The sequence below is a fragment of the Pristis pectinata genome, chromosome 4 (assembly GCF_009764475.1).
Source record: "Pristis pectinata isolate sPriPec2 chromosome 4, sPriPec2.1.pri, whole genome shotgun sequence".
NCBI lineage: Eukaryota > Metazoa > Chordata > Chondrichthyes > Rhinopristiformes > Pristidae > Pristis > Pristis pectinata.
Genome location: NC_067408.1, coordinates 22,965,646 through 22,992,800, shown reverse-complemented (window position 1 = coordinate 22,992,800; position 27,155 = coordinate 22,965,646). Strand labels below are relative to the sequence as shown.

Genomic DNA, 27,155 nt, shown 5'->3' with positions numbered 1-27,155 from the left:
ATTTCACTTTTCAAAAAACATATGGATGGTGAGTATTTTAGTTTGATAAATAAGATTCTGAAATAACTTGGCAGTATGGGTTCAGAGAAGCTGCTTCCCTTGGCTGAAGAATAAAACGCTACAGGGCACTGCCACAAAATAAGAATAGGACATTTAAATTTAAAAAAAAAATTTATTTACAGTGTGGTAGCAGGCCCTTCTGGCCCGAGTCCATGCCACCCATTTTAAACCCAAATTAACCTGCACATTCAAGGTTGAGATGGTTAGATTTCTGTAATCCAGTGGAATCAAAGGGTTAAAGGATGAAACGTGAAAATAGGGTTGAGAGAGAGGATCACCCACAAGCTTGTGGAATAGCAGAGCAGGCTTGAGGGGCTGTGTTCAGCTCCAGCCTTGCTTTATCCCCTAGATTTTTCTTTTCCATTAAGGATACAATAAAAGGTCATTCATTGTAAATCAATGATATATACCAGGATAATTTTCTTTGCTATTAACTGCAAATCATTTATTAATAACAGCAATCTACAATTATGTTATAAAACCATTAAGTCACCAGAGATCATTACTGCACTATTTTCATACATCTGTCTTTACCTTGCAAATCCTGAAGCATCACTTTAAATGCAGTGGAACATTGCAGTGGTGTGACATGTCGAAGCTTCAGAATAAGTATCAAAAAGTAGTGGAAAGCAGATTCTCGTCAGATCTTTTTCAATCCATGAACTTCTGTTGTTAGCGCTACATTTTATTTTACATAAACAAAGCACATGCCAAGCACTTCCTAGCAAGGACAGAAGGCAGGGATGTCAGCCATGCTTATGCATTTCTAAACAACTGGTTGAATAGCAACACTGGCAGACAACTGGGTTTTATGGGGGTGGAGTGGAAGGGAAGTCATCTGTACTGACCATACAATTACAAAATGTTAGCCTTAGCTCACTGAAGCCACTGGTGCCTCAGAACCAAAAGATCGTGGGTTGAACTCCAGTCCACACTTTTGAGCACACAATCAATGTAGTACTGAAGAGGGATTTCCTGCTATATTTCACATGAGATATGAAACTATTAGGTTACTTTAAAGCAAAGCAACTCTGGTAGATATAAAGAGTATCATCGAAGAAAAGCAGTGGAATTCCCCGAGTCCTCCTCTCCACCAGTCATCCCTTGACGAATGCCACCAAAACAGATTATCTGGTCATTTCTGTCATTGCTATTTGCAATGCCCTTTCTATCTGCAATTGCCCATTTATAATATACCAGTGACTACACTCAAAGCACTTAGCTATCTGTGAATCTCTTCAATGGATGTGAAACATGCTCTCAAGAGCTTTTTTTATTGGGTGGGAATGTCTTGCTAATGGCAGGGATAGAGTGGGTATTAAAATAGCACAACAATGAATACCTCATCAAATAATCAATACATAAAGGGCCAATGATGCAATCTTTGACTTCAAAAGAATTAGTATCATTCAATGGTAGTCTGCTCACAAATCTGTGATCAAACTACCAATTCTTTTATTTAAATACAATTGTGTAATAATTATTGCAGTTCAAATTACTAAAATGGTTTATTTTCCATTTTTATTTGCCTTTATTTAAATGGCAAGTATTATACAAATACTATCTGAGCACTGATTTTGCTTTGTTACAGTATTATTTTCAGACTGGCAATTTGTTTGATCAGCTGGCATTACATTTCTGGTTTAAGATTAAATGAGTGGGGTCTACATTGTATTGCTGTGGCCTTAACCAACTGGGAATGTTCTAAATTTTGATCCTGGGTATTGTGTTAGTGAACCTAAGCCAGAGTAACAGTTGTTCCATCACAAATATTAGTGAGACCAAGATGATTGAAATAATTTCCTGTTCTTGTGCACTGTCAATTGACCCTCATTAAGGCACTGACAGTATGAACAATCTGGTTTGGTCTGAAATATGGCCAGGGAAGGCAACGGAATTTGAGAATGGAATATCTTTGTCTTCCCAGTGTTTAATTTGATAAAGTTATAGCTAATCCAGGACCAAACCTCATAACATTGTTTCCCAAAAAGAACATTCTTTCAGAGTAGTAATGCTTCCCAAAAAAGAATGGCACCCATCTTCTTTATATAAACCTAGCTGTAGTTTGTAAAACTGCATGAATTGCATAGTTTGGCAAATTTCTTTCTCATCTTAATAGCAGGAGATTCATCTCACTCCAGAATGACTGTACTGCTTTGTGTCAGCTTGAAACATCCACAGGAAATATTCAAGATTGCACTATCAATTTTACAACTTGCTGCGCTTGAAGATGTAGCACTTCAATCCATAGCTTTGTTCATGCATCTTTCAGAATTATCACCAGATTCAAGAACAATAATTACAAAAGAACAATAAGTATCACCAGGTTCAAGAACAGGAACAATAAGGGCAAAAGATGTATTATATCTACTAAACAATTTTGATATTTCTGTTTTCCTAAGCAAATAGTTTTATGCAAAAAAACCCCAAACATCCATTGTGCTTTAATGTGCAGATGGATGCAGTAGTAAAAAAATAATTAAAATGCGAGGAAGTGACTGGGAAAACAAAATGTCTGAGAAGCAAGTCAGTGTTCACATTCAACTGAACACAAAGAGTTCCAAAAGCTGGGTCCTCAGAATGGAGAATAGAAAAGTCACATCTATTCACTTTTGACTAGTTTTAGAAAAAAAAGAAAGCTGTTATTCCCCACAACAACATCCATTGCCATCATCCAATAAATCCCCCTGGGAGAAAGAAATCAGAAATCTAATTAGAATTCACTTGTAGTAAAATAAAACAACCAGTCTAATTACTGGAGGGAATTAATTTGGACTATGTAAAATATTATAAAGGAAACTAAGCTTTTCCTACCCTTCAATGTATATTTTTGCATTTCATACATGTGGTACATACACCAAATATATTGCACAATGCATCAAGAACTAAAAACCAAACTTGTTTCATTATGTCAGCAACAATACGATTAAGCCTCTTCAACACCAAAATATTTTTAAGAGCAATGTGACAATACCCATCATCTTTATTCAGTATTCTACATGTTAATGGTGCCTTACTATTTTTAAAATCTAATGAGAATGCCCTCATAAACTTAGGTTGCTAAGATATTTCTTGAAGGTTAATAATAAACAAGAAAGCAATCTTACAAGTGAATGATGTAATGTTACAACCTGCTCAAGACTCAATTTACTCTGCCACTGGATGATAGAACAAGGCTTAATCCATAATTCCTTCCACATCCTTGTTGCATCCAGTACTATTTAGGAGGCAGTTAATGCCAAAAGTTGGGTATTTTCTCATAGAGGAAGAGAAAATCTGAAGGACAGCCACCACAGGCTGCTCTTGAACACCATCATCAGTTTGACAACAATGCTGGCAAGGACCTGAAAACAGGCTGTCATCTCTTCCCTCAGCCTGAAGTACATCATAACGCATAGGGACCAGAGAATGACTAAGAGGAAAAGACTCAAAAAAGAGAGTTTTTATACAGAATAAGATCAATTCCCTTTTTTCCCCATCATTGTGGAAGGGTCAAATTTAACAAATACAGATCAGTTTCCTGCATCTATTCTACAGCAAATTTAGAGTATTGAATGTTTTGCAGATTACATAACTACAATCTTAAAATAAAACATATATTAAAAGAATCTGGCTATTAAGAAATTAAAACAAAACTGACAAGGAGAAAAGATTTACACAATGTCGTTGATCCAGATACTAAATTGTTGAGGTTAAGATCTTACCTTAAATAAGCAGCATCCTTAGTGGACCAACGGCTGAGATCACATTCCATTTAAAATGAGCCATTGTGGATAAGAAATCCCTTTATACTCAAGGAAGAAACAACACTTGAATCATCTGGATGCTGCTTCAAAAAAAAAGTGGTGGCTTGATGCCAAAATTTGTGCTTTGTAAAAGGCAAGAATACAATCCACTGCCTCACACTACTGACTTCATCCAGTAGCAAGGCAGCAGAGCCGCCCACTTGGAGATGGCCAGATTTATGCCCGACAGTAAACTCTACAGATGACTGGCAGCAGCTGCTGTGTGCAGCAGCTGACCATGTTGGCCCTGCCTTCCTCTTTCGGTGTGGTCTCAAAAAAGCTCAGTACATTTTCATTTTGGTTTATAGTATTAAAAGCTAATGAGGAATCTTAATGTTGGTATGGGAAAAATAAATCTTTGTTGTTAGCTTAGAGACCACAGTGAAACAAATCTGTGATAGGAACAGATTCACTTATGGTGCCTTTCTTTTATAGCAGATAGATTTTTCTTTGGAAGTACTCTGCTTCTTGGAGTTGTGAGATCTGATCTGTAGCTCTGACATGGCAAATCTGTTAAGTAATGAGCCATCAAGTAAAATGAAAGTAAGTTGCTAGAGACACAAGGCCATCCATCACTATAAAGGTGATCAACTAGTTAACATTCTTTGAAAAGGTCCTTTGTCAAAACTGAAATTAATAAGTGTTCCTAATGTGTATTATGTTTGTGCTATATAGGTTTTAAAATGATGTAAACAACTTGGAGAAGTAATCAAATATAATTAGGTTTATAATGGCACAGTCATCAAGCTTTCAAAATCTATTTGGTCCAATAGTCACTGCAAGGACACGTACTGGACTCACAGGCTCATGAAAAGATGCTGAGAAATTGATTGCATGAAGCACCTATATCATTTAAAAGATGTTGCAGACGGGATGTAAAATGTGTGCTGCCTGTTAATTGGAATGATTGTTGCACATGACATTGGTCTATTGGCTGCATTCATGAATAAAAGAACTGGATTTCCAGAGGTTACAATGTAATTGAAAGGCAGCTTGCAAGGAGAGGTATGAGAATAGGAATGCTGTCAATCACTGCAGAAGTGAGGCTGAAAGTAGGAGAGAACTAGAGCATTCTGCTGGTATGTTGGAGGACTGGATGTAGCGTGCAGTGCATGAAGGGAAGGAGGGACATCTTCTGTTCATTAGAGGGCAGGAAGATATCCAGATGACCAACACAGAGGTATTAGGAGAGATTAGGACTGAGGTGAATTATAAATTTAATTGTCCCACAGTCACGAATTTACTGCTGGAAGCAGTTTAGTGATTTGATGCAATAAACAAAAAGTGCTGGAGGTACTCAGCAGGTCAAGCAGCAGATTTGATGATAATTCTCAAGGTAAGAGCATTGTTTAAATCTTTCTCATCACACTTGCACTATTCACAGCTTCACTGATTGTGACACTGCATTCTCCATGGTAGTGTAGCAATTATTGTAATGCTATTACAGAGCCAGCGACCCAGGTTCAATTCCAGCCACTGTCTGTAAGGAGTTTGTACTTTCTCCTTGTGTCTGCGTGGGTTTCCTCTGGGTGCTCTGGTTTCCTCCCACATTCCAGAGACGTAAAGGTTAGGAAGTCATAGGCATGCTATGTTGGTGTGGGAAGTGTAGAGACACTTGCGGGCTGCCCCCAGAACACTGCGCAAAAGATGCATTTCACTGTGCGTTTCAGTGTACACGTGACTAATAAAGATTTATTATCTTATCCTTCCCCACTATGCTTCATTGTTCAATAGTACAGGAGACTTCATTTCATATTATTCACCTTGCCCAAAGAACCTCGCTGATTACAATCTTTAAACCAGTAATAGACATAACCAAATAAGCAGCAGGCATGACAGTAAATATTGACTCTGTGAGTGACACCAATATCCTGAATGAAAATCAACCACACCTGAGACAGACAGACAGAGACTTCACTCACATATCAGAAAACTCACTGACAGATGTACCTCTTTCTTGCAGAAAAAGGAGGTATATAAACCTTTGAAGGACTAAAACACACAGCCTTTACTTCACAGATCAGATAATGCAGCAGTTCATGGGAGGGGCAGAACAGAAGCTGCAGCTTCCAATAAAACTGGGGCATCTGACAGTAATGCTTTTCTTACATCTAGTTCTTCCCCTTTCTGACTTCCTCTTCATCCGAGATGCTTTGCGTTACAATTTGCAGATGCTTTCAGTACAGACTTCCTCACACCACAACTAAACTTTTGCCCCAGTTTCATTTCCAATTAAGACAATGAGGAAGTCTCTCAGATGCTTGTGTCACTAAAGAAACACAAGGAACAGGATGATTATTTGATTAAATTCTTGAAGCCATTAGTTCAAGTAATGATAGTAAGCAAACAATCTCTCATAATTTGGTTGATTGCTTTCTTGTCTCTGAAGGAGAAGCTTGTACATTCAATCCCCCCCCCCCAGAGACTTGAATAAGAAAATTCAGGCTGACATTACATTGCAGTATTGAAGGAGTGACAAGTGAATGATATTACTGCTCTCATGAAAAGTGGGCTTAGAACCTTTATACTTAAGACTACCTCCTACGAAGGAAAAGTACCTTGCATCTCTGAAGCTTAGAAATGTTGCATCTATCTGACATTTCTCATATTTTCTAAAGTAGAATTCTTCTGCATATTTAAATGTATTTCAAGTTAATACATTTCTGCAGAAAATCAAACATTTGTGCAATTACTACTTGCACAAACCATAATTGCCACTTAGTTTCTGTTTGCTGGATTTCAGCAACGACATGCCAATATGTTTAAGCTCATCCTGAGACAATCTAGGTAATTTTTAGATAACCAGCCTTTCCCGTTTCTAATCAGAACTGGCAAATTCTGAGCAAGTCATTGACCCTTAATGTTAATTCAGCTTTTCTCTCCATGGAAGCTGTCAAACTTGCTGAACATAATCTGTTTTTTATTTCAGATTCCCAATATCCATTGTTTATTGATAAGATATCTTTATTAGTCACATGTACATCGAAACACAGAGTGAAATGCATCTTTTACGTAGAGTGTTCTGGGGGCAGGCCACAAGTGTCACCACGCTTCCGGCGTCAACAAAGCATGCCCACAACTTCCTAACCCATAGGTCTTTGCCTTTATATTTTTAGTATTGAAAAATAATTTAACCATTAGTTTTGGAATAGTAGTCACTGTTGAAATGTAGCTATAAAACTTGACAATAAAGCACAAGGATGCATGTTGGAAAAATTGCTATGACATTGTTAAAGGCACCAAGTAAATTCAAAGCCTTTCTTTAAAAAAAATCTTCCACCTTATAGGCAGAATCTAATTTCCTCACTGGAATAATTTTATGTGATACTGTGGCTACAGTTAAAGGTAGCTATCCTTTATCAATGCAACAGGGTTACAAGGGCAGTTACCATGCTGAAAATAGGAAGCTCTGCAACGTTGAACATTAGTTGACCTCTCTGCATTCAATCTTGCACTCTCAAACCAGATAAAGTCATATAGCAAAGTGAACAAATTCAGTAAAATGTGCAAAGCAGCTTCTGGTTCACTTTCAAAATGAAGTAGTCTTCAACAAAAAATATTTAGCAAAGCTGTGCACACTTACATTTTGACAAATGCCATGCTAAAAATACAATTGCAGTAATTGGGAGGCAATTCTGGCAGAAATTATTTTCAAAGCCATTTTACCACGACGAGAGAGTGCCTTACAAAATGTGAATTTTACTAATACTGGAGAAAAGAAATGCATATTCAGGACATGCAGATGTATGCTAATGAGACTGAGAAAAGGTCATGTGATGGAGCCAAGGATTGTGAAGATGGTGATATCTCAAGAAGGGGGCTTGCATTAAGAGGGACAATGTTAACAAAGATTTAATAGATAATATTGAGGATATTCTTTGAGTTATGGATTTGCTGTGTTGACAGATTGACCTTTGGATTCAGCAGAGTTATAAAATTACAGATTTTAATCTGTGCAACAATTTGAGAGGAATAAGTGCCAGTAATTGCACTCCCATTTACAGTTAACCATCATGTATTTCTTCACATTCCAGCACCCATCCTGCTTTTATGTTTAATCATTCCCGATTTCCATTCTGGCACAGTATTTCCTTTTGGATCATCTACCTCATGACTCCCACTGCTCACCTCTATAGCATTTTATTTGCTTACAAGCTCTTAGATCTCTAAATTTCTTCTAGTTCTGGTGAAAAGTCATCAATCTGAAATGTTAACTTTATCTACACAGGTGCTGCCTGACCTGCTGAGTTCCTCTGGCAGATTGTTTGGAGCCCTGATGGAGGGTTTCAACCTGAAACAGCAACAATTCCTTTCCTCCCAAAAATGCTGCTCAACCCACTGAATTCCTCCAGCAGTTTGTTTGTTTCTGATTTTATTTCAGATTTTAAACATTATTTTTATACATGTCTCATTGTACAGATGTTCTGGGTATTACTACACCTCAACTCAAATATGCCATTATTATCCAAATGGAATTCAATGTTCTGGATTTATTTGCCCCTCATAAAACACATTCATAAACACTTGACATTTCGTACATCCAGTCTGAGTCTGATCAAAGAATGATTTCAGTACTTTCCAATTGCATTTTTCGTTGAATAACTTGAAACAAATCACAATGTATAAAATGAGTTGGCTACATGGTTACAAATAATTATCCTTTCAGTGTCAGCAGCTGAAGAACACTTGTTTTTCAGAACTACAGGTGTTATCAACTTATTGCGTTATGCAAAGCAGCATTCAGAACTTGCAAGGACTCCTTAAAAAGTGTTAGGCTGATTTGCTCTTGGCAGGCCTCTGCCTTGGGCCACTGTCAGGAAAGCTTGTCAAGGGAGAGGTTTTGAAATGTATTAGAATTGTCCAGCTCTGCAATCAATGATATTAAACAAATCATTTTAGAAAGTAAACAGATCCTTAATGCAATAAGGTACAAGGTAAATTGAGGAGTCAGAGTCATAGAGCATGGAAACAGGCCTTTTGACCCAACTCATCGATGCCGACCAAGATGTCTATCTGAATTAGTCCCATTTGCCTGTATTTGGTCCATATCCCTCCAGGTCTTTTCAACCCATGTACCTGTCCAAATGTCTTTTAAAGATTGTAGTTGTACCTGCCATTACAACAGTTTTAAAATTCTCACCATTTTAACATTCTCACCTGAGCTGTTAGTTCCCTCATGATCTTAGGCCTTCTCCATCTTTGTGGCCATATTCTTAAAGTAATCATTACAGTGAACACGACACAACTGTTCCTGTCCTCTATCTTCCTCCCTTCCTTCTATCTCAGTCAACCTGATGTTCAGCTTTCCTTTTGTCACCTTCCTCCCACTATCAATGGGTTCTGCAGACTGCAGCCACTGTACTACCTGAACTTTGAGTCACCACCTTCCCTTTTAATATAATGAAAACAAAGAACTAAGCACCTACATTTCAGTGATTTGACATTTCTCTTCATGTTGCGAGGTTTTAGTTAGGTGGAGATACAACTGTCTGTGGATCCAAGAATCTGGAGCAAAAAGTAAACAACTGGAAGAACTCGGTGGGTCAAGCAGCACCTGTGAAGGCAGAGGGATGGCCAAAGTTTCAGGCTGGAATTAGTTTATTATTGTCACATGTACCAAGGTACAGTGAAAAGCTTGTCTTGCATACTGTTCATAGAGATCAATTCATTACACAGTGATTGAGATAGTACAAGGTAAAACAATAACAGAATGCAGAATGAAGTGTAACAGCTACAGAGGAAGAGCAGTGCAGGTAGACAATAAGGTGCAAGGTCATAATGAGGTAGATTGCTGATCTTATTGTACTAGGGAACCATTCAATAGTCTTATAACAGCAAGATAGAAGCTGTCCTTGAGCCTGGTGATACATGCTTTCAGGCTTTTATATCTTCTGCCTGATAGGAGAAAGGAGAAGAGAGAATGTCTGGCGTGGGTAGGGTCTTTGATAATGCTGGCTGCTTTACCGTGGCAGTGAGAAGTATAGACAAAGTCCATGGAGGGGAGGCTGGTTTCTGTGATATGCTGAGCTGTGCCCACAACCCTCTGCAGTTTCTTGCGGTCACGGGCAGAGTAGTTGCCATACCAAGCTGTGATGCATCCAGGCAGGATGCTTTCTATGGTGCATCAATAAAAATTGGTAAGGGTTGACGGGGACACGCCAAATTTCTTTAGCCTCCTGAGGAAGTAGAGGTGCTGGTGAGCTTTCTTGGCCATAGCATCAACATGGCAGGACCGGGACAGGCTATTGGTGATGTTCATTCCTAGGAACTTGAAGCTCTCAACCCTCGACCTCAGAACCGTTGATGTAGACAGGACCATGTGAACCACACCCCTTCCTGAAATCAATGATCAGCTCTTGTTTTGCTGACATTGAGGGAGAGGTTGTTGTCATGACAACATGTTACTAAGCTCTCTCTCTCATTCCTGTACTCTGACTCATTGTTATTTGAGATACGGTCAACAAAACAAAAGAGCTGGTCATTGACTTCAGGAAAGGGGACGTTATACATGCACCTGTCTACATCAATGGTGCCAAAGTCGAGAGGTTTGAGAGCTTCAAGTTCCTGGGAGTGAACATCACCAACAGCCTGTCCTGGTCAAATCACATAGATGCCACGGCCAAGAAAGCTCACCAGTGCCTCTACTTCCTCAGGAGGCTAAAGAAATTTGGTTTGTCCCCTTTGACTCTCACCAACTTTTACCGATGCACCATAGAAAGCATCCTATCTGGATGTACCACGGCTTGGTACGGCAACTGTTCTGCCCAGGACTGCAAGAAACTGTAGAGAGTTGTGGACACAGCCCAGTGCATCACGGACACCAGCCTCCCCTCCTTGGACTCTGTCCTTACCTCTTGTTGTCTTGGTGAAGTAGCCAGCTTAATCAAAGACCCCACCCACCCAGGACATTCTCTCTTCTGTACTGTTATTGTTTTTACCTGTACTATATCAATGCACTCTGTACTAACTCAATGTAGCTGCACTGTGTAATGAATTGACCTGTACGATCGGTATGCAAGACAAGTTTTTCACTCTACCGCGGTACAAGTGACAATAATAAACCAATACCAATACTGTGGTATCATCTGCAAACTTGTAGGTGAAGTTACTGCAGAATCTGGCCACACAGTCATGAGTATATAGGGAACAGAGTAGGGGGCCGAGGACGCAGCCTTGTGGAGCACCAGTGTTGAGAATAATCATGGCAGAGGTGTTGTTGTCTGTCCTTACTGATTGTGGTCCGTTGCTCAGGAAATCAAGGATCCAGTTGCAGAGGGAGGTGTTGATTCCCAGGTCTCAGAGTTTGGTGATGAGTTTGCTTGGAATTATAGTATTGAAGGGGGCTGTAGTCAATAAACAATAGTCTAACATAGGAGTCTTTACTGTCCAGATGCTCCAGAGACGAGTGTAAGACTAGGGAAAGGGCATCTACCATAGACCTGTTCCAGTGGTAGGTGAATTGCAGTGGGTCCAGGTTGTTTGGGAAGCTGGAGTTAATGCGTGCCATGACTAGTCTCTTGAGCAATTCACGATGGTGGATGTCAGAGCCACCGGTCGGTAGTCATTAAGGCACGTTACCTTGTTTTTCCTTAGGTACCAGGATGATAGTGGTCTTCTTAAAGCAGGTGGGAACCTCAGACTGGAGCAGGGAGAGGTTAAATATATTTGCAAATTCCCCCGCCAGCCGATCTACACAGGATCCAAGGATATGGCCAGGGATACCATCTGGGCCAGATGCTTTCTGCGAGTTCACTCTATGGAAGACTGATCTTGTGTCCACAATGGTGACTATGGGTTTAGGTGCACTGGAGGCTGTTGGGATGGGTGTGACCCTGTACTAGGTTTTAATTTGGTGCTTTTTAATCATTGCCACTCATTTTCTGCAAAGTTTCTCCCCTTCAGATTTAATGTGAAACTTAAATAAAAGTGCTTACTCAACAGGATATCTGCAAATTTATTATTCCTGAGTATAAAGGCCTTTAACTTAGCACATTACCAGAAAAGTTCATTATAATTTAACATATCATTAATAGAAAAGACCTTTATAAATTGTGCAGGATGTTTCATTGATAATTTCATGAACCTTAATGATTTCTCATTTTGCTGGCATTCCAGGTTGGCTCAGTGGTTCTACCACCACATCGTGGTGTGCCCTAGTGGCTACCGCCTGACTGCTGGAAACTGTCCACTCAAAGCTTGGGGAAGCAGATGTCTGCATTATTTGACCCCTTGGTCTAGAAGGGGCAGCTTCGTACTGCTGTGCTCCACTTGCAGTAACTACAGAATGGGAACGTTGGATGTGGGGCACAAAGCAAAGTATTGTCTCTGATAGGCAGTGCTGGGAGGAGAAAAGGTGACATCCTGCAGGAGGGTGGTGCTTTAAAAACTCTGTAGCATCACCAGAATATTCAGAGTAGACAGATTAGTGTTCTGCTCTACTGATAACACTACCGTGACAATAGCATCTATACTTCTACCAATGAGCACTTAGAATCAGAGTACTACAGCACAGAAACAGGGCCTTGGGCCCAGCTAGTCCATGCCAACCTGATCTTCTGCCTAGTCCCATCTACTTGCACCCGGACCATATCCTTCCAAATCCCTCCCATCCATGTTCCTATCCAAACTTCTCTTAAATGCTACAATTGAACCCACACCTATCACTTCTGCTGGCAGCTCGTTCCACACTCACACCACCCTCTGAGTGATGTAGATCCTCCTCAGGTTCCACTCAAATATTTCATCTTTCACCCTAAACCCATGTCCTCTAGTTCTAGTCTCACCCAACCTTAGGGGAAAAAGCCTGCATGCATTCACCCTATCTATACCCCTCAATTTTGTATACCTCTATAAGATCTCCCCTTATTCTCCTGTGCTCCAGGCACCTGTGGGATAACAAACATCTGGTCCCTGATTGTTACAGTGAGGAACCACTCTGTTTCTGGAGAGCAGCAATGTGCTCATGTCAGAGATCTGCTGCTGCTGCCACACAACGGGCAGAGCTCCATGGGCTTGACCTGTGTCCGCACAGACATCGCCGTGGTGCTGAAGCAGAGACAGTAGCTGGTACAGCTGTCTGCATCCATTGCAGAGGAGCTATGCTTCCATGCAATCGTACTCGAGATGGATTCCTCCATGCTCCTAGACATCTTGCCAGAATGAATGCAGTGTTGTAGCTGAAGGCAGCTCACAACAAGGAAAACTCATTAAAATCCTACACTGCTCCATATTTATGGACTTGCTCTCCCAGAGATGAGTTTTATCACTATCCCCTACCAGATATGTCTGGTGGTGGCTCTAGGTAGCCCCCTGCCCTCTGAGCAATGGACCTGTTTCTCATACTGGATTTCTTCCTTTAGAAGGTTTCTATTGTGAATCTAGGAGCTTATTCCATTAGTCTTATACTCCACCTCTGCCATTGTTCACACACCATTTTTTGTAGAAATGGTTTTTGGTAGTCATGTGTATATTACACAAGCTTCTTCACCCTGAAGTTGCAGCAGCCCTACTAGGTGTTGACAGCTATGCAAAATTGTTTTTGACAATAGCTGGGGTACTTCACTTTTATGGGAGTCACAGCTCACTGTCTTAAGTTAATTGTACAAGAGGATACATTTTGATTTGAACTGGACCTGTATGTTTTTCATATGGGTGGTTTTAAATTTTATTTGAAAGTGAACTAATCAAATACTCGGTGAGAATAAATCAGTCTCTGCTGTAAATCATAGAAAATACCAATTCATTATTTCAATGAACAGGATGCTTGTGAAGATATTACATTGAATTTGGATAACTTGATCAATGGAAACTTGACATAAAAGTTACAGTGGTCATCTAGAGTAACAGCTTGGCATACATGGTAGGAGGTAGTGCCAAAGTTAATCTCAAGGACAGCACATCCAAAAACATAAATCTTATGTAGGAACATAGGAAACAGGAATAGGAGTAGGCCAATTGAGCGATCTGTCATTCAGTAAGATCATTGCTTGGCCTCAACACTACTTTCTTGGTCTCTCTCCATACCACTGGACTCCCTTGTTCAAATGTTTGGCAATCCCCACCATGCACATATTCAATGAATCTGCTTCAACAGCTCCCTGGTGCAGAGGATTCCAAAGAATTATTGGAATTTGTTTATTATTGTCACTTGTACTGAGGTACAGTGAACAACTTGTCTTGCATACTGTTCATACAGATCAATTCATTACACAGTGCATTGAGGTAGTACAAAGTAAACAATATAGAATGCAGAGTAAAAGTATCACAGCTACAGAGAAAGTGCAGTGCAGATAGACAATAAGGCGGCAGGTCATAACGAGGTAGATTGTGAGGTCAAGAGTCCACTTTATCATACTAGGGAATTGTTCAATAGACATATAACAGGGGGATAGAAGCTGTCCTTGAGCCTGGTGGTTTGTGCTTTCAGGCATTTGTATCTTCTGCCTGAAGGGAGAGGGGAGAATATCCAGGGTGGATAGGGTCTTTGATTATGCTGGCTGCTTTACCAAGGCAGCAAGAAGTATAGACAGAGTCCATTGAGGGGAGGCTGATTTCCGTGATGTGCTGAGCTGTGTCCACAACTCTCTGCAGTTTCTTGGTCACGGGCAGGGCAGTTGCCAGACCAAGCTGTGATGCATCCAAATAGGATGCTTTCTGTGGTGCATTGATAAAAGTTGATGAGTGTCAAAGGGGACATGCAAAATTTCTTTAGCCCCCTGAGGAAGTAGAGGCGCTGGTGAGCTTTCCTGGCCATGGCATCTACGTGGTTGGACCAGGACAGGCTATTGGTGGCATTCACTCCTAGTTACAATTCTCCGAGAAGAAAAATCCTTCTCATTTCTGTCCTAATGTCCTTATTCTGAAACATGGCCCTAGTTCTAGATACACTAACTGCAGGAAATATCCTCACAGCATCCATCCTATATGCTTCAATAGAATCACCTCTCATTCTTTTTTATTCAAATGAGTACAGACCCCACCAGCTCAATCACTTTCATATGTCAACCCTTTCACCCAAGGAATCAACCTTCTCTGCACTGCCTCCAATGCATGCATATCTTTACATAAATATGGAGATCAAAACTGTACACTGTACTCTAGATGTGGTCTCACTGTTGCAAAACAAAATTGTTACTTTTACACTCTATGCCCCTTGCAATAAAGGCCAACATTCCATGAGCTTTCATAATTACTTGCTGTTTCATGTATTAGGAACCCCAGATCCCTTCACTGCAATATCTTTTGTAGCCTCACTCCATTTAAACAATAGTTTCATTTTCCATTCTTCCTTCTATAGCAGATAACCTCATATTTTCTCACCTGCCAACTTCTTGCCTATTCATTTAACCTATCTCTATCCATTTGCAGGCTCGTTGAGTTATCCTCAGAACTTGCTAACCCACTTAACTTTATATCATCAGCTCCAGAGCTCCAGTATTTATCCTTGCTGCACCCCATTAATCATTGATAATCAATCCAAAAATGGGCCATTTCTCTGGACACCGAGTCTTCTGTAGTTAAATACTCTGCAATCTCTAACAATATATGTTACCTCTGATCTTATCTTGTACAGTTACTTTTTAAAGTGACACCTTACTAAAAGCCTCTAGAAGTCCAAGTTCACTACATCTATTGGTTCCCCTTTATTCACCATGTTTGTTACATCCTCAAAGAACTCCAGTAAATTTGTCAACACAATTTCCCCTCTACAAGAGGATTTTGACTCTACTTGACTGTATCATGATTTTCTAAATATCCTGCAATTACCCTTTTAATTGTGGGGTGCAGCATTTCCCAAAGACATATTAGGATAAATGGCCTAGTGTTTCCTGCTCTTTGTTTTTCTCTTTTCTTGAATAGTGAAATATATTAGCAGTTTTTCAGTCCTCTGGGACCTTTCAGGGAGATGGCTGTAGAGATGGTAGATGCATTGGCTGTAATCTACTAAAACCAGGGAATTTTAGTAAATTACAGCCAATGCATCCACTATCTCAAATCATTTAACACAGGCCATCAGGTCAGTAAGATTCATCAACCTTTTGACCCATTGGTTTGCCGAGCATTTTTTCCTATAGTGACAGAGATTGTTTTAGGTTCTTCCTTCTCCATAGTCCCTTGATTACTTAATGTTATTTGGGATGTTTTTGTGACTTCTACCACAAATTTTGAACCAGAATAATTATTTAGAGTCTCTGCCATTTCTGTGTCTGTTATTATCTCCCCAGTCTTATTATCAAAGGGACTAACCGTTTTTGTCCTGTGGAGACTCTTACTCTGTTTTTATACTATTTGCTGGTATACACTCATACTTTATCTTTTCCTTTTTTTTTATTATTTGCTAACTGTGAATGCAGGTTGGGCTAATTGGATCAATAATATACAAAACATAATAGACACCTGCAATTTATGCTTGTGTACTTAAGCCTTCGTGTTTGCTGGTAAAATGATAAGACAAAAAGTAAATATACACATGCATTAACTTACATAGTGTGTGAGTGCATGCAAGGTGCTTTCTACCAGACTCTGTGAATTTCCTGTCAGTGGTGAGCTGACTGCAATCCTTACTTTTGAAAATGATATTAACTCTCTCAATTGTTGGCCTAGTTCTCAGTGACAAACCCTGCACGGCGATAGGGTTTTGCTTGTGCAAATGCTTTAATGTGAGGAATGAGAATCAGAACCTGCACAAAACAGCTGGAAACCTTGACAGATAAAACCAAAATTATTGCATATTTCTGAATGTCTCTGCCATTCAGAAGCTTTCTAAATTTCAAAGACAATTAAACTTGCAGTTAACTGAATTCAATTCCTTTAAAATAATAACATGGGAAATAAGAGCAGGAGTAGGCAATTCAGCCTTTCAAGCTTGCTCTATCATTCATCATGATCAAGACCGATCTTGAACCTCAGTACAATTTTCCAGCACTGTCCCTATATCCCTTGACCCCCGAATGTCCATGCTATCTGATACTTAAATTGCCACCATTAACTAAAAGTCATTTAACCTTGTGGTAGGTCAATCTTGGCACATATTCAACTGAAAAATTCCTTAGTGCACAAACTTGAACTCAGCCAATATTGAGTCCAATGTTCGAAATATAGTCAGAAAATTATGGCCAGCTAATTCAGGACTTTCATTTTCCCCAAACACTTAGGAATGGGCACTAAGTGATAAATCTGCCAGTATCATTGGCACGTTGCGTGAATAACTAAAAACCCTACTGGTTTGGGCTAGAAGAGGAACAATATGAAGGTCACGCTAGTGTAGCAGTTAGTGTAACACTATTACAGCACCAGTGACCCAGGTTCAATTCCGGCCACTGTCTATAAGGAGTTTGTATGTTTTCCCTGTGTCTCCGGGTGCTCTGGTTTCCTCCCACATTCCAAAGACATACGGGTTAGGAAGTTGCTGGCATGCTATGTTGGTGCCGGAAGCGTGGCGACACTTGCAGGCTGCCCCAGAACACTCTACGCAAAAGATGCATTTCACTGTGTGTTTCGATGTACATATGACTAATAAAGATATATCTTATAGGCCATCTCCAAGTGGGAAAAGGATGATGAGGGTGATGCATACAGCAAATGTTTAGGATGCCCTTATTAACACAATCTTCACTTTAATGTCCCCAGTGGATTAATGTCAGAAAAGCTTTCAAAAGGCACTTCTTCAAACCCACCCTCAGCCAATGTGACTTAAATTGTGTGTGTTTGCCCAATAACTGGTTTTGGTGAATGTGATTGATCATCACAGAAAGGCATGAAATTGCAGAAAGATGAGAGCAAGCCTTGTGATACCTGTTGATAAAGGATGTAAGTTGCATATAAAGTGAGTGTTAGCCATGCCAGAAAGTGGCTCTGAGAAAGTGATGCAGAGATGGGGACTTGACACACAAGTGTGAAATGGAGAGGGGATATTCTACTCTAATTATTTTTCCTGATTTGCTTGATCCATTATAGTTCTTCCTGCACTGAAGTGAAGTTAATCTCCTGGGACAGCTCCAGCCACATTTGTCAAATCCCTGTGTTGGGGTGGAGCATCTCTATCCAGTTTCTCACAAGCCAGGAATTACATCAGAGGGTTGTCACTGAAGTGGGACAAAGCCTCTGAACAGCCTCATCTTCTTGTTTCCAATTCCATTTTTGGATGGCCCTTTAATTACTGGAATTAAACTCACATCATGCAGGGGAACATTATATTTGGCAATAACTTTGCAAAACTGGCTTAAACAAAATACCAGGGATGACAACACATACACAAGTACCATGGACAGGCATTATAGAATCAGAATCATACAGCACCAATGGGCTCGTCTGGCCCACCTCATTCATGCCCATCCTGGAGCTAATCCTATTTGCCTGTGTTAGGCTGGCATTCCTCAACTGCTTTCCCGTCCAAATGCCTTTTAATGCCTGTTATTATTTCTGGATTTTCAATGCAATTTCAGAACCATCCCCATTTCTGACCAATACCCACTCCAAAATGTCCCTCTAGTGAGTTATTAATGGGGCCAACATTATCTGAATAAACAAATAATTATTAGAAAAATATGTAATCTGGGGAAAAACTACCAGATTTGGCCAAAACAAGCAACTGTTCTATTCCAGTGAAGCTTTTGCTCAAATTAGAAAATGGACTTTCAAAATCTTACATTATAAACTCTTTATATTTCTATCAAATTTAAAACTAACTATTCTAAAAAGGTAAACTTATTACTTTAAAAGTTAGAATTGATTAATTAGTATATCAGGGGAGTAGTGAAAAAGCAAGACTAAAGCAGCATATACAACATTAGCATTTGTACTTTGGTGAGAAAAGCACTGATTTGTCTGGAACTCCACAAGCAGAGGATTAATTGTCATTGAAGCCATATTTTCTGTGCCTTTGGCGCCACATGCTGTACAAACAATGCATTTTTTTTAAATACAAGGGGAAAATATCTTTCATCTAATAAAAGCTAATAAAACATGTTGCAATTTTTTGCACTGGAGGAGAACATAGTCACTTCTGCAGGATGAATGTGCCAAGGGCATTAAGTTGGTAAGCTTTGGAGGTCTCAGAATAAGCTGATGTCAGCCATTTCAGGAAGATGTTCTGCCCAGAAAACTCCTAATGTGTCAGCACTATTCCTGGAATTGGTTTACACGAGGTTACTTTTAGCCCTGTGATAATAATATACAGATTTTGTGTGATTTTACTCAAGTTGATGCACGACATTACATAAGCAAAATTTTTCTTATCTTCATTAACAGTGCATTATTAGGAAACAGTGGGGTTGTGAAACTGGGCTGCGTGGCACTATTTCAAAACACTGAAAGTACTGATTGGCATCTACTACCAACTGTGTGTCACAACGGAACAATATTTTTTAAACAAAAAGATTGACTTGTGGTGCTTGATAAATTGAATAGTGCTAACATTGGCCCATGTGCTCTCACTAACACCATGCACTAATCTTAATTCAATTTAAAAGGAATGGTTCTCAACTAGTGAGGTCTGAAAAACAAAATACAGGCAGCATATCCACAATGTTCTCACCTACTTCCATTTATTTTTTCTTTCATATGGCAAGGGCAAAATGGCAAAAATGCATGCTAGAATGTTGCATGTTGAGGCTTGATGGCATCGGGGTTGAATAAATGGATCTCTTCAGTCCTTCCATAATTTGCAAATTCAAGGAAGGACATGATGCATAAAGGTTATAACAAACAGCAACCAGACATGGGAGTAGAGATACTTATGTTTGGGGCTGCAGTATCCTTTTCCTCAGGAGGAGATGGGCAGCTACACCAGTGTTGGTAATTAGCTGAGACGTGATAACAAATGGTGTAACTCCTGCTGTTTCAGTCAGTCCAGGCTTATATCCAACACTGGATGACCAACCAGTGGGTGGTTCAGCCAAAGTATTTCGCTATTGGATTAGCATTATGAAATTAGAAACTTAAGTCAATACAGGAGAGTGTTGAAACAGAAGTTTAACACCACTGTTAGTTGATTCTATCCATGCAAGTTCCAAGGAATGAAAGGGTTAATGTGGGATACCCATGTAAACTCCTTCATGGTGACATCAAGAATATGACCCAGTATGCAGCTGCATTAGTAAAGTCCAAGTTTACTTTCCTGGAGTTTTGATTTTAAGCATACAGGATCAATAAGACCCAGACAAAACATGTTCATGGTAACTTAACTTACATATTCTTTATGGTGAAATTCTTTCATTTGCACAGCGTGCGAACACCAAGAAAATATGCTCTCACAGTGTCTTGATTTTTTGCAAATGGAGATCACAGTAAACAAAATTTTGGAATTAGACACTAACATACAAGTGCAGAAGTAAATATTCAACTTTGGTCATTTTATCCTCTCCAGATCCATTAGCCCTTTGTATGTAAAAAAAATTCCTCCTTTAAAACAAACAGATAACAAATGTGTCAAGAGAAATTTATGTAACTGAACTGAGTGCACAGAGTAAATCAAATCATCTTATTATCACTATATTTATTCCACTGAAGTAAAATGATTAAATGGTTTATTGTGTGGGGGTAACAGTAATAAGTGGTGGATCAGTAATAATGTAAATTCATTCAGATTACTCCCAACTTTGATTAAAAAGTTATGGAGGCTTAAGAATTTTATGACTTTTCTTATACAGAATGCCCCCATCGGGAGAAGGCTAATCGACATATAGTGAAATGTTTGGCACATTCTCTGGTCTGTCAGACTGAATCCATGACTTGGCTAGGAGCACAGAGGAGTCCATATCACCAGAGTCTGTGCACATTCAGGGGAGCATCACTTCAATGCTGGAAGTGTTATGTCGATAGTGGCTGAGGCAATAGGACAATAGAAGCACACAACAGAGGGACCCAAGAACCTTTAGGCCACAAGTTCCAGATATACAGAGTTCAGGGACAACATAAGCTCATTTTTGTGTTTCTGTGAAGGCATTTGGGAGTTCCATTCAAACCAATGTGGAGATTCATGTTAGACCTACCAACCTTGTTAATGGAGCAGACTGTTGTTCTGTAAATACAGAGATGACTCACCAGGCCACACTGCAGCTACCAGAGAGCAGAGAGACAGGAGATGTTGGTTGAGTTGCAGGGGTCTGGAGATTCTGGCGACAGTAGTACATTTTAGGTCACTACAGATCTGCATACCATTGCCTGCTTTTTCCTCAAGTGGCATTGAAAGTCCTGTCCTGTCTCAGAACACTAGTGGTCTTCTCCCACCACAGGCTCTCAGTCAATGCACACACCTGTGCCCCAGACTCCGCTTTCCCAAACTGCAGCTTCTTCTGATGCCATGAACAGTCAGAAGCTTATCCTTCCATGCCAAGAGCTGTGAGTATCAAGGACAGATGCATACCTCACCCTCCATAGAAAGGAACACCATGATATAGCAGTAGAAGCAACAAATCTACATAATGATTCATAAAGAAACACAAGATGGTATCACATTTAATTCATAAATGCTACTATATATCCTAAATGAGAAAATCTTTTATAGTGGAGGTATTTCTAAGCATTTTGATTTCACCTTTGCATTGGATGTGAAGGAAAAATGTGGAATACATGGAGATATTCAATAGAGATGGACTCATGCATTTGCATCCTGGCCATTTTGTAAAGCAGAATGACAGGCTCAGCTCTTGCAGTGCAGATATACATGACTATTGAAACACGGGCATGAAATCTTTGGTTTATCATGATAACTGGTTGGGTGGTGAGACAACTTTGAGAAGAACTGTGGCCACCATCTCCCTAATGCCCCTTGCTTGTGGGCATGGTGGATAGCACAATCATCTGCAAATACAATCTTTCGTATGTTAGTCCTAAGCTTTCTGTCTCTCAAGGACAGAGACTAGAGGTGTTTCAGGAATAGTTTGCACAATAATGGCCCCATATTCTTCTGGGATGGGCCTGTGCTCACCACACACCCAAATTCACATGTTCTAAATGTGGAGGTGCAATACTGCTGACCAGAAGCTTCCCAGAATCCAGCAACAAGGCCTCGAGCAACTTAAAAACTAATAAAAGTGAAAAAAGAGCCAATTTTGTGTCTGAACTCCATCTATCCAAAGTTGTGGCCAAAAGGTTCTTAGGTCAACTAGATGCAAAAGTTCCCAAGAATATTTATGTCATTAAATTATAAAAAGTTTAAATGCTCACCTGTGCATTGTTTTGTCATTTAATATAAAGACATTTTTCTATTATATCCCTTCTCTTTGAAAATATTTTATTTCTTCCATGAATACATGCTCTACATTAATTGACCTTGGCACCATTATCTTCAATATTACTTCTTCTTCATTGCCAGCCCCTTGTGATTGGGGATGATTTGTTTCCTTGCCAGCTTCAAGTTCTGAGGTGGCTGAAGAGTCTTGGGCAGGATCCACCTACTCTGCCACTGGCGAGGCAGGTTGTTTAGAATGCCGTGCGCTCCTTCTGATTTTTGCACATGGTCACTATGTGCTTCTGTAACAGAGATTCGAAGTGCTAGAAACTCCTTCATCACTTTGATTGGCTGTAGACCAAGGATTCCCATTAGCTAGTGAGAATGATTTTCCGAGGAGAATTCAACAATGACTTAAAGCATGTTCTCTGTCCTTCTGGAAAACATTTGTTACGTCGTCAAATGTGTGGTTTGTAAGCAAGGTATCAGGTAAGTGGATTATGTGGCCCTTACACTGGAGTTAGCTCAGTTTGATCAGAGCCACAATAGTGGTGATGAGGGCTTGGGAGAGGGTACCACATTTTATGTACATACCCTGCCAATGAATTCTTTGTGGAGTCAGTGTTGATGGTAACTCACCAGTATTTTGATGTGTTCATTGTAGGTTGCCCCATGTTTCTGAAGTATACAGGAAGGGATTCACTGATGCTCAGTATGCAATAGACAGTGCCAGGTTTGAATCTTGGCTGGCACAAGGCTGCACTGACACACTAAGGCGAAAGTGATGTCCGTCTTCACTGAGATATGGCTCCCGAAGTATGAAAAGTGGTCGACGTTTTCCTAGATTTCATCATGAATCTTGGCTATCAGGAGGATGGTGGAATGTTGGGGTTAGAGAGGCAAGGTGTAGCAGGGGAATATTGGTGGAGGACATAGGGTATTCCAGATGTTTACCACATGTCCCAACCTCTTGTCCACTTAAGTAAAAGAGCCAACCATGACTTGCACTCAGTCTCCAAATGTGCACAAATCCATCTACCATTTGCTCATTGCAGATAAAGGACTGTGATTGGGGTGATCTTGGTTCTGGAGTGGAGTCAAAAATTAGTGTGCAGTTTCCTATTCAGCTATAGGTTAACTCCACTCAGTGGGAAGCTTATTGGTTGCAAGGAACAGTCGTGCAGTGAAGAATATTGAAAAGAAGGTTGTTGCAATAATAGTCTTGTTGACATCAGTTTACACTGGATTGGGTCTGTTGGTTCAGATCATGGCTTGCAGTGTAACAGATGTAGAATGGTAATGTATTTCTGAGGACAGCTAAATTTAAGAGGGATTCAAAGTCTTTTGCAAGATTGAGAAAGGTCATGTAGAGCATTGATGCTGCTCTCTATATTTTCCATAGATTTGTATGTTGTGTAGATCATGTCCATTATATCACTTGATGGACATCTGCATTGTGACTCAGGGATTATCTATTAGCCTCTGGAAAGAGGCAGTTGACTAAAATCCTTGCGATAACTTTCCACGAAGCTAATGGTAAGGAGAACGCTCTGTAATTACAGCAACTGGATCCGTCATTTTTATAGCATAGTCTTTTTCCAGATTAGGACAGAAATTTGCACCCACAAGTATTTCACTACTATGTTTTTGTACTTCAGGAGTGACTTAGTCCATTCAACAGATATTTTGTTTATAAGGGCTGAAAGTAAGGCAGGATGAGCTGGTATAGTGCACTGATGAAAGAAGTGGTCAGAGCTATGTTTACAATAAACCATTCTGATAGGAAATCTACATGATCACACCCATAAGAAATTTAAGTACTTTCATCCCAATACAAATACAGGAAAAAGTAGGCCATTTGGCCTCTGACATTCAATGGGATCAGGGTTAATCTTTTATCTCAGTGTCACTTTCCCCATACTAAACCAAAGGTTCTTAATTCCCTTAGTTTCCCTTATTAAAAATCTATCGCCCTCATTCTTAGATACATTCTGTGGCAGAGCCTCCACAGACCTGTTAGATAGAGAATTCCAAAGATTCACCACGTTCTTGGTGAAGAAATTTCTTCTCATCTCAGTCCTGAATGGCCCCCCCACCTCCACATGATGAGATTGTGAATCTTAGTTCAAGACACCTCAGCCAGGGAAAATATTATCCCTGTATCGACCCGATCACGTGCTGTAATATTGTTTGTACACTTCATTGAGATCACCTCTCATTATACTAAACTCAAGAGTTTAAGCCTAGCCTACTGAATCTCTTCTGATAGGACAATCCTCCCATCCCAGGAATCAATCTGGTGAACCTTCATTGTACCCTATTGCAAGAATAACCCTCCTTAGTTTGGGAGACTATATTCTAGCTGGGATCACACCAGGGCCTTATCAGCTGTTAGGTGGCATTTTCAACTTTTTTCCTCATTGTAGTGCAAAATTGTGATGGACAGTGTGTTATGTGGTCATCAGCAATACTACATGTCCAATGTGTAGCGCAACTGAGTATCGACACTAGCTTCCAGTAGGAGTCACTGTCATAAAGCTCAGAGGTCAATTTAAAGAACCAAAACCTCTCTAATCAAGAGCAACAAATTCAGCACAAACCAAGGATAAAATCTGAACGTCTATATTGATATATCTCGATCAATAGTTTCTTAACAATAAATTATTTAGGGATTTTACTCAGTTTATCTTTAAGCTTTTAAGCTCATTATTAAAAAAAATAGATGTGTCACTGTAGCACGAACACAGAGCTGGCAAGACAAGAACTCCAGGCAGCAGATTTTTGTGAAGATGACTAAGTTTTAAAGTCAAAAAGGTTACAATGCATCTCACATCCGAAATCTGATAATTGACAATATCACCATTGAAATAAGAATCTGATTTGTGCAACACTGAAAAAATCATTAATTAACACCCTCATAGAATAGTACAGTTAGTTTCAGACTAAGCATTCTTATACATTAGCCTGCTGAAAGCTAGTACAAAATTAAAAACTGAATAATTGTGTCTCACAGTATTTTTAATGATGTATCAAAATATTTTTCATTAATTAAGGCAAAAGCAAACTAAATGAATTATCACTAATCACTTCCCTTTTAAAAATTACAGAAAAACAGAAGATTTTTTAATAATATCACAAATTTTAGGCTCAAGCCAGCAAAGTCATTACTCTCAGGGAAAATGATTGTTCTGCTTTAAACAGGGTTAGAATTAGAGTTTAATCTATTGTTTAACTTTAAACATCTTGATTTGGTGTTTGTAATGTATCAGAATTCAATTACTCAAATGTTCAATTAAAGAAACAAAATAATGTACTTACACCAAAATGTGCATTTTACTTGCCAAAAATGAGCAATGATCTGGGAGTTTCCAGTCTATAATCTTCAGTTTACCAAAATAAACAGACAGCCTAATACATAAATTAACAAGAACATAAAATGAAAGATGTATACTCACTGAGCAGAAGCCAAATACAACCACAGACAACGAGAACAGTATCCATTTTTTCAGAGAGTTGCCTGCTGCATGTAGGCTAATGCACAGTACTGCAGCACACACTGCAGCATGCTGGTGGATTTATGGGAATGAACCATCGTCATCATCCTATTGAGTTAATGAACTCCCCATTGTTAAAGCAAGCATGTCTCATTTTCAGATTCATGTTCAACAATACAGGAATAGCATTTACCCTTATCAAACTCAATTTACAATTTAGCCTTGACTGAAATACACACCTATTGAATAAAATAAACAACTTCAGTAAAGCTGACACTGAAGCCTCCACATTAAGCCCACCACCCTAGCAGAAACTACACATACAAGGCGTAATTAAAGTGGAATGTGGACATAAATCATTCTTTCCTAAACTGGTCTGGTTGACACTAATTTTACATTGTGGGTAGCAAGGACACCTTCAGCAACTATGGAGGTCCTTTTTATGTATGAATGCCATGTCCTTATGACACTCTCTGGGTCCATTCTGGCATTTCATCCAAGGCTTGAGTTAGGATGGTGATTTTGCTGGCAGGCTAAAGTTTCAGAGCTACAGGAGCTTGAAAAGATAAGTTTTAATTTGCTTTTAATGTTCCCCAGTAGCCTAGTAAAAGTACAAGTGCTCTTCAGGGTTCCCATTGTCAAAATAAATGAGGCCAGCAGCGTTCATTGTTAGTCATGTGCAAAAGCACATAGCAATTTTGGATAAGGCCAGATACCAAGGTAAACACAAAAATCCAGAAAGTAGAGCATGATTATTAGTTTCGTAATAAAAGACCACCTCACAATCAAGCCTCCCATTCATGATTATTAATTGGTAAAAAAGATGTTCTTTCTCTCTCTCTGAAAATTAAATTATTGGATGCATGATACATGTTTGCATCTGCACATGCTTGCGTGCACGTCTAGGCTTGGAGGTAGTGTGGAGCGGAGCTGAGAGCAAGCTGCTGGTGGGGTAGAAGTAGAGAGGGAATGGAATTTTTTTCTTTTTCAACTCCTTTGATCAACTCAAAGATTGCATGATAGTAGCTTTATGTTATTTAAATTATCCTTGCCTTTGAGCAGCCAGGGCAAGATGTTAATAGGTTTTGAAAACAGTACTGAGGTGGAAATTTTGCCTGCTCAACATCAGAGTTCTAACTAACTTTGCTGTAATTTTGAGCTCAAGCATGATATGCAAATATAGACACTTAGGAATTTGCCTGTTAGATGGTGGAAAATGACATTTCATTCCAGGTCACGATTCCCTGCAACACATTAAAGTGGTTTCAAAACAAAGCGTCATTTAGCTTTCTGTAGCTGATCAGACATTGAACTTGGTACTTGAACTGATTCATTTTACAATTCTTCAATGTAATTGGTTCAAGGAATAGTTGTTTTCCTTGTTCGCAAAAAATCCTAAGCGTCCCTTAGGAGGTTCAATTCCAAGTGCAATGGAAATTGAAAGGGCAAAGACAATTCTAGTAATGTCAAATGTTATTTGTCCAATATCCATTATTGGGCTCGTGTGTGTGGGGGAGGGGGGGGAAGTAATGGAGGTAGTGTGCAAGGGGAAGTTTGCTTGTGCCCATGTAAGTAGATGAGAAGTGCAGCTTTTCTCATCCAATCCTTTTGGTCACTCAACTTAATTATGGCAGTAACTTTATG

General features: G+C 39.6%; 1 protein-coding gene across 6 annotated transcripts in view; it reads right to left on the bottom strand.

The window, feature by feature from the left end:
• The window catches only part of LOC127569225 (long-chain-fatty-acid--CoA ligase 6-like), an 83,663-nt gene extending 58,095 nt beyond the window's left edge, over positions 1–25,568 (bottom strand). The window contains exons 1-2 of one of the 6 annotated variants that reach the window (XM_052013644.1): positions 5,796–5,912; positions 3,765–3,886 (exon numbers count right to left, since the gene is read on the bottom strand). Coding sequence is in view for 2 of the 6 variants with exons in the window: in XM_052013642.1 (XP_051869602.1) it covers positions 25,473–25,518 (46 nt within the window). In the remaining 4 variants the exon portion in view is untranslated. Of the gene's footprint in view, positions 1–594; positions 666–3,764; positions 3,887–5,767; positions 5,925–25,472 lie in introns of those variants that run through there. The other 5 variants (XM_052013645.1, XM_052013642.1, XM_052013646.1 and 2 more) reach the window with 5 other exon arrangements.
• Positions 25,569–27,155: the final 1,587 nt, after the last annotated feature.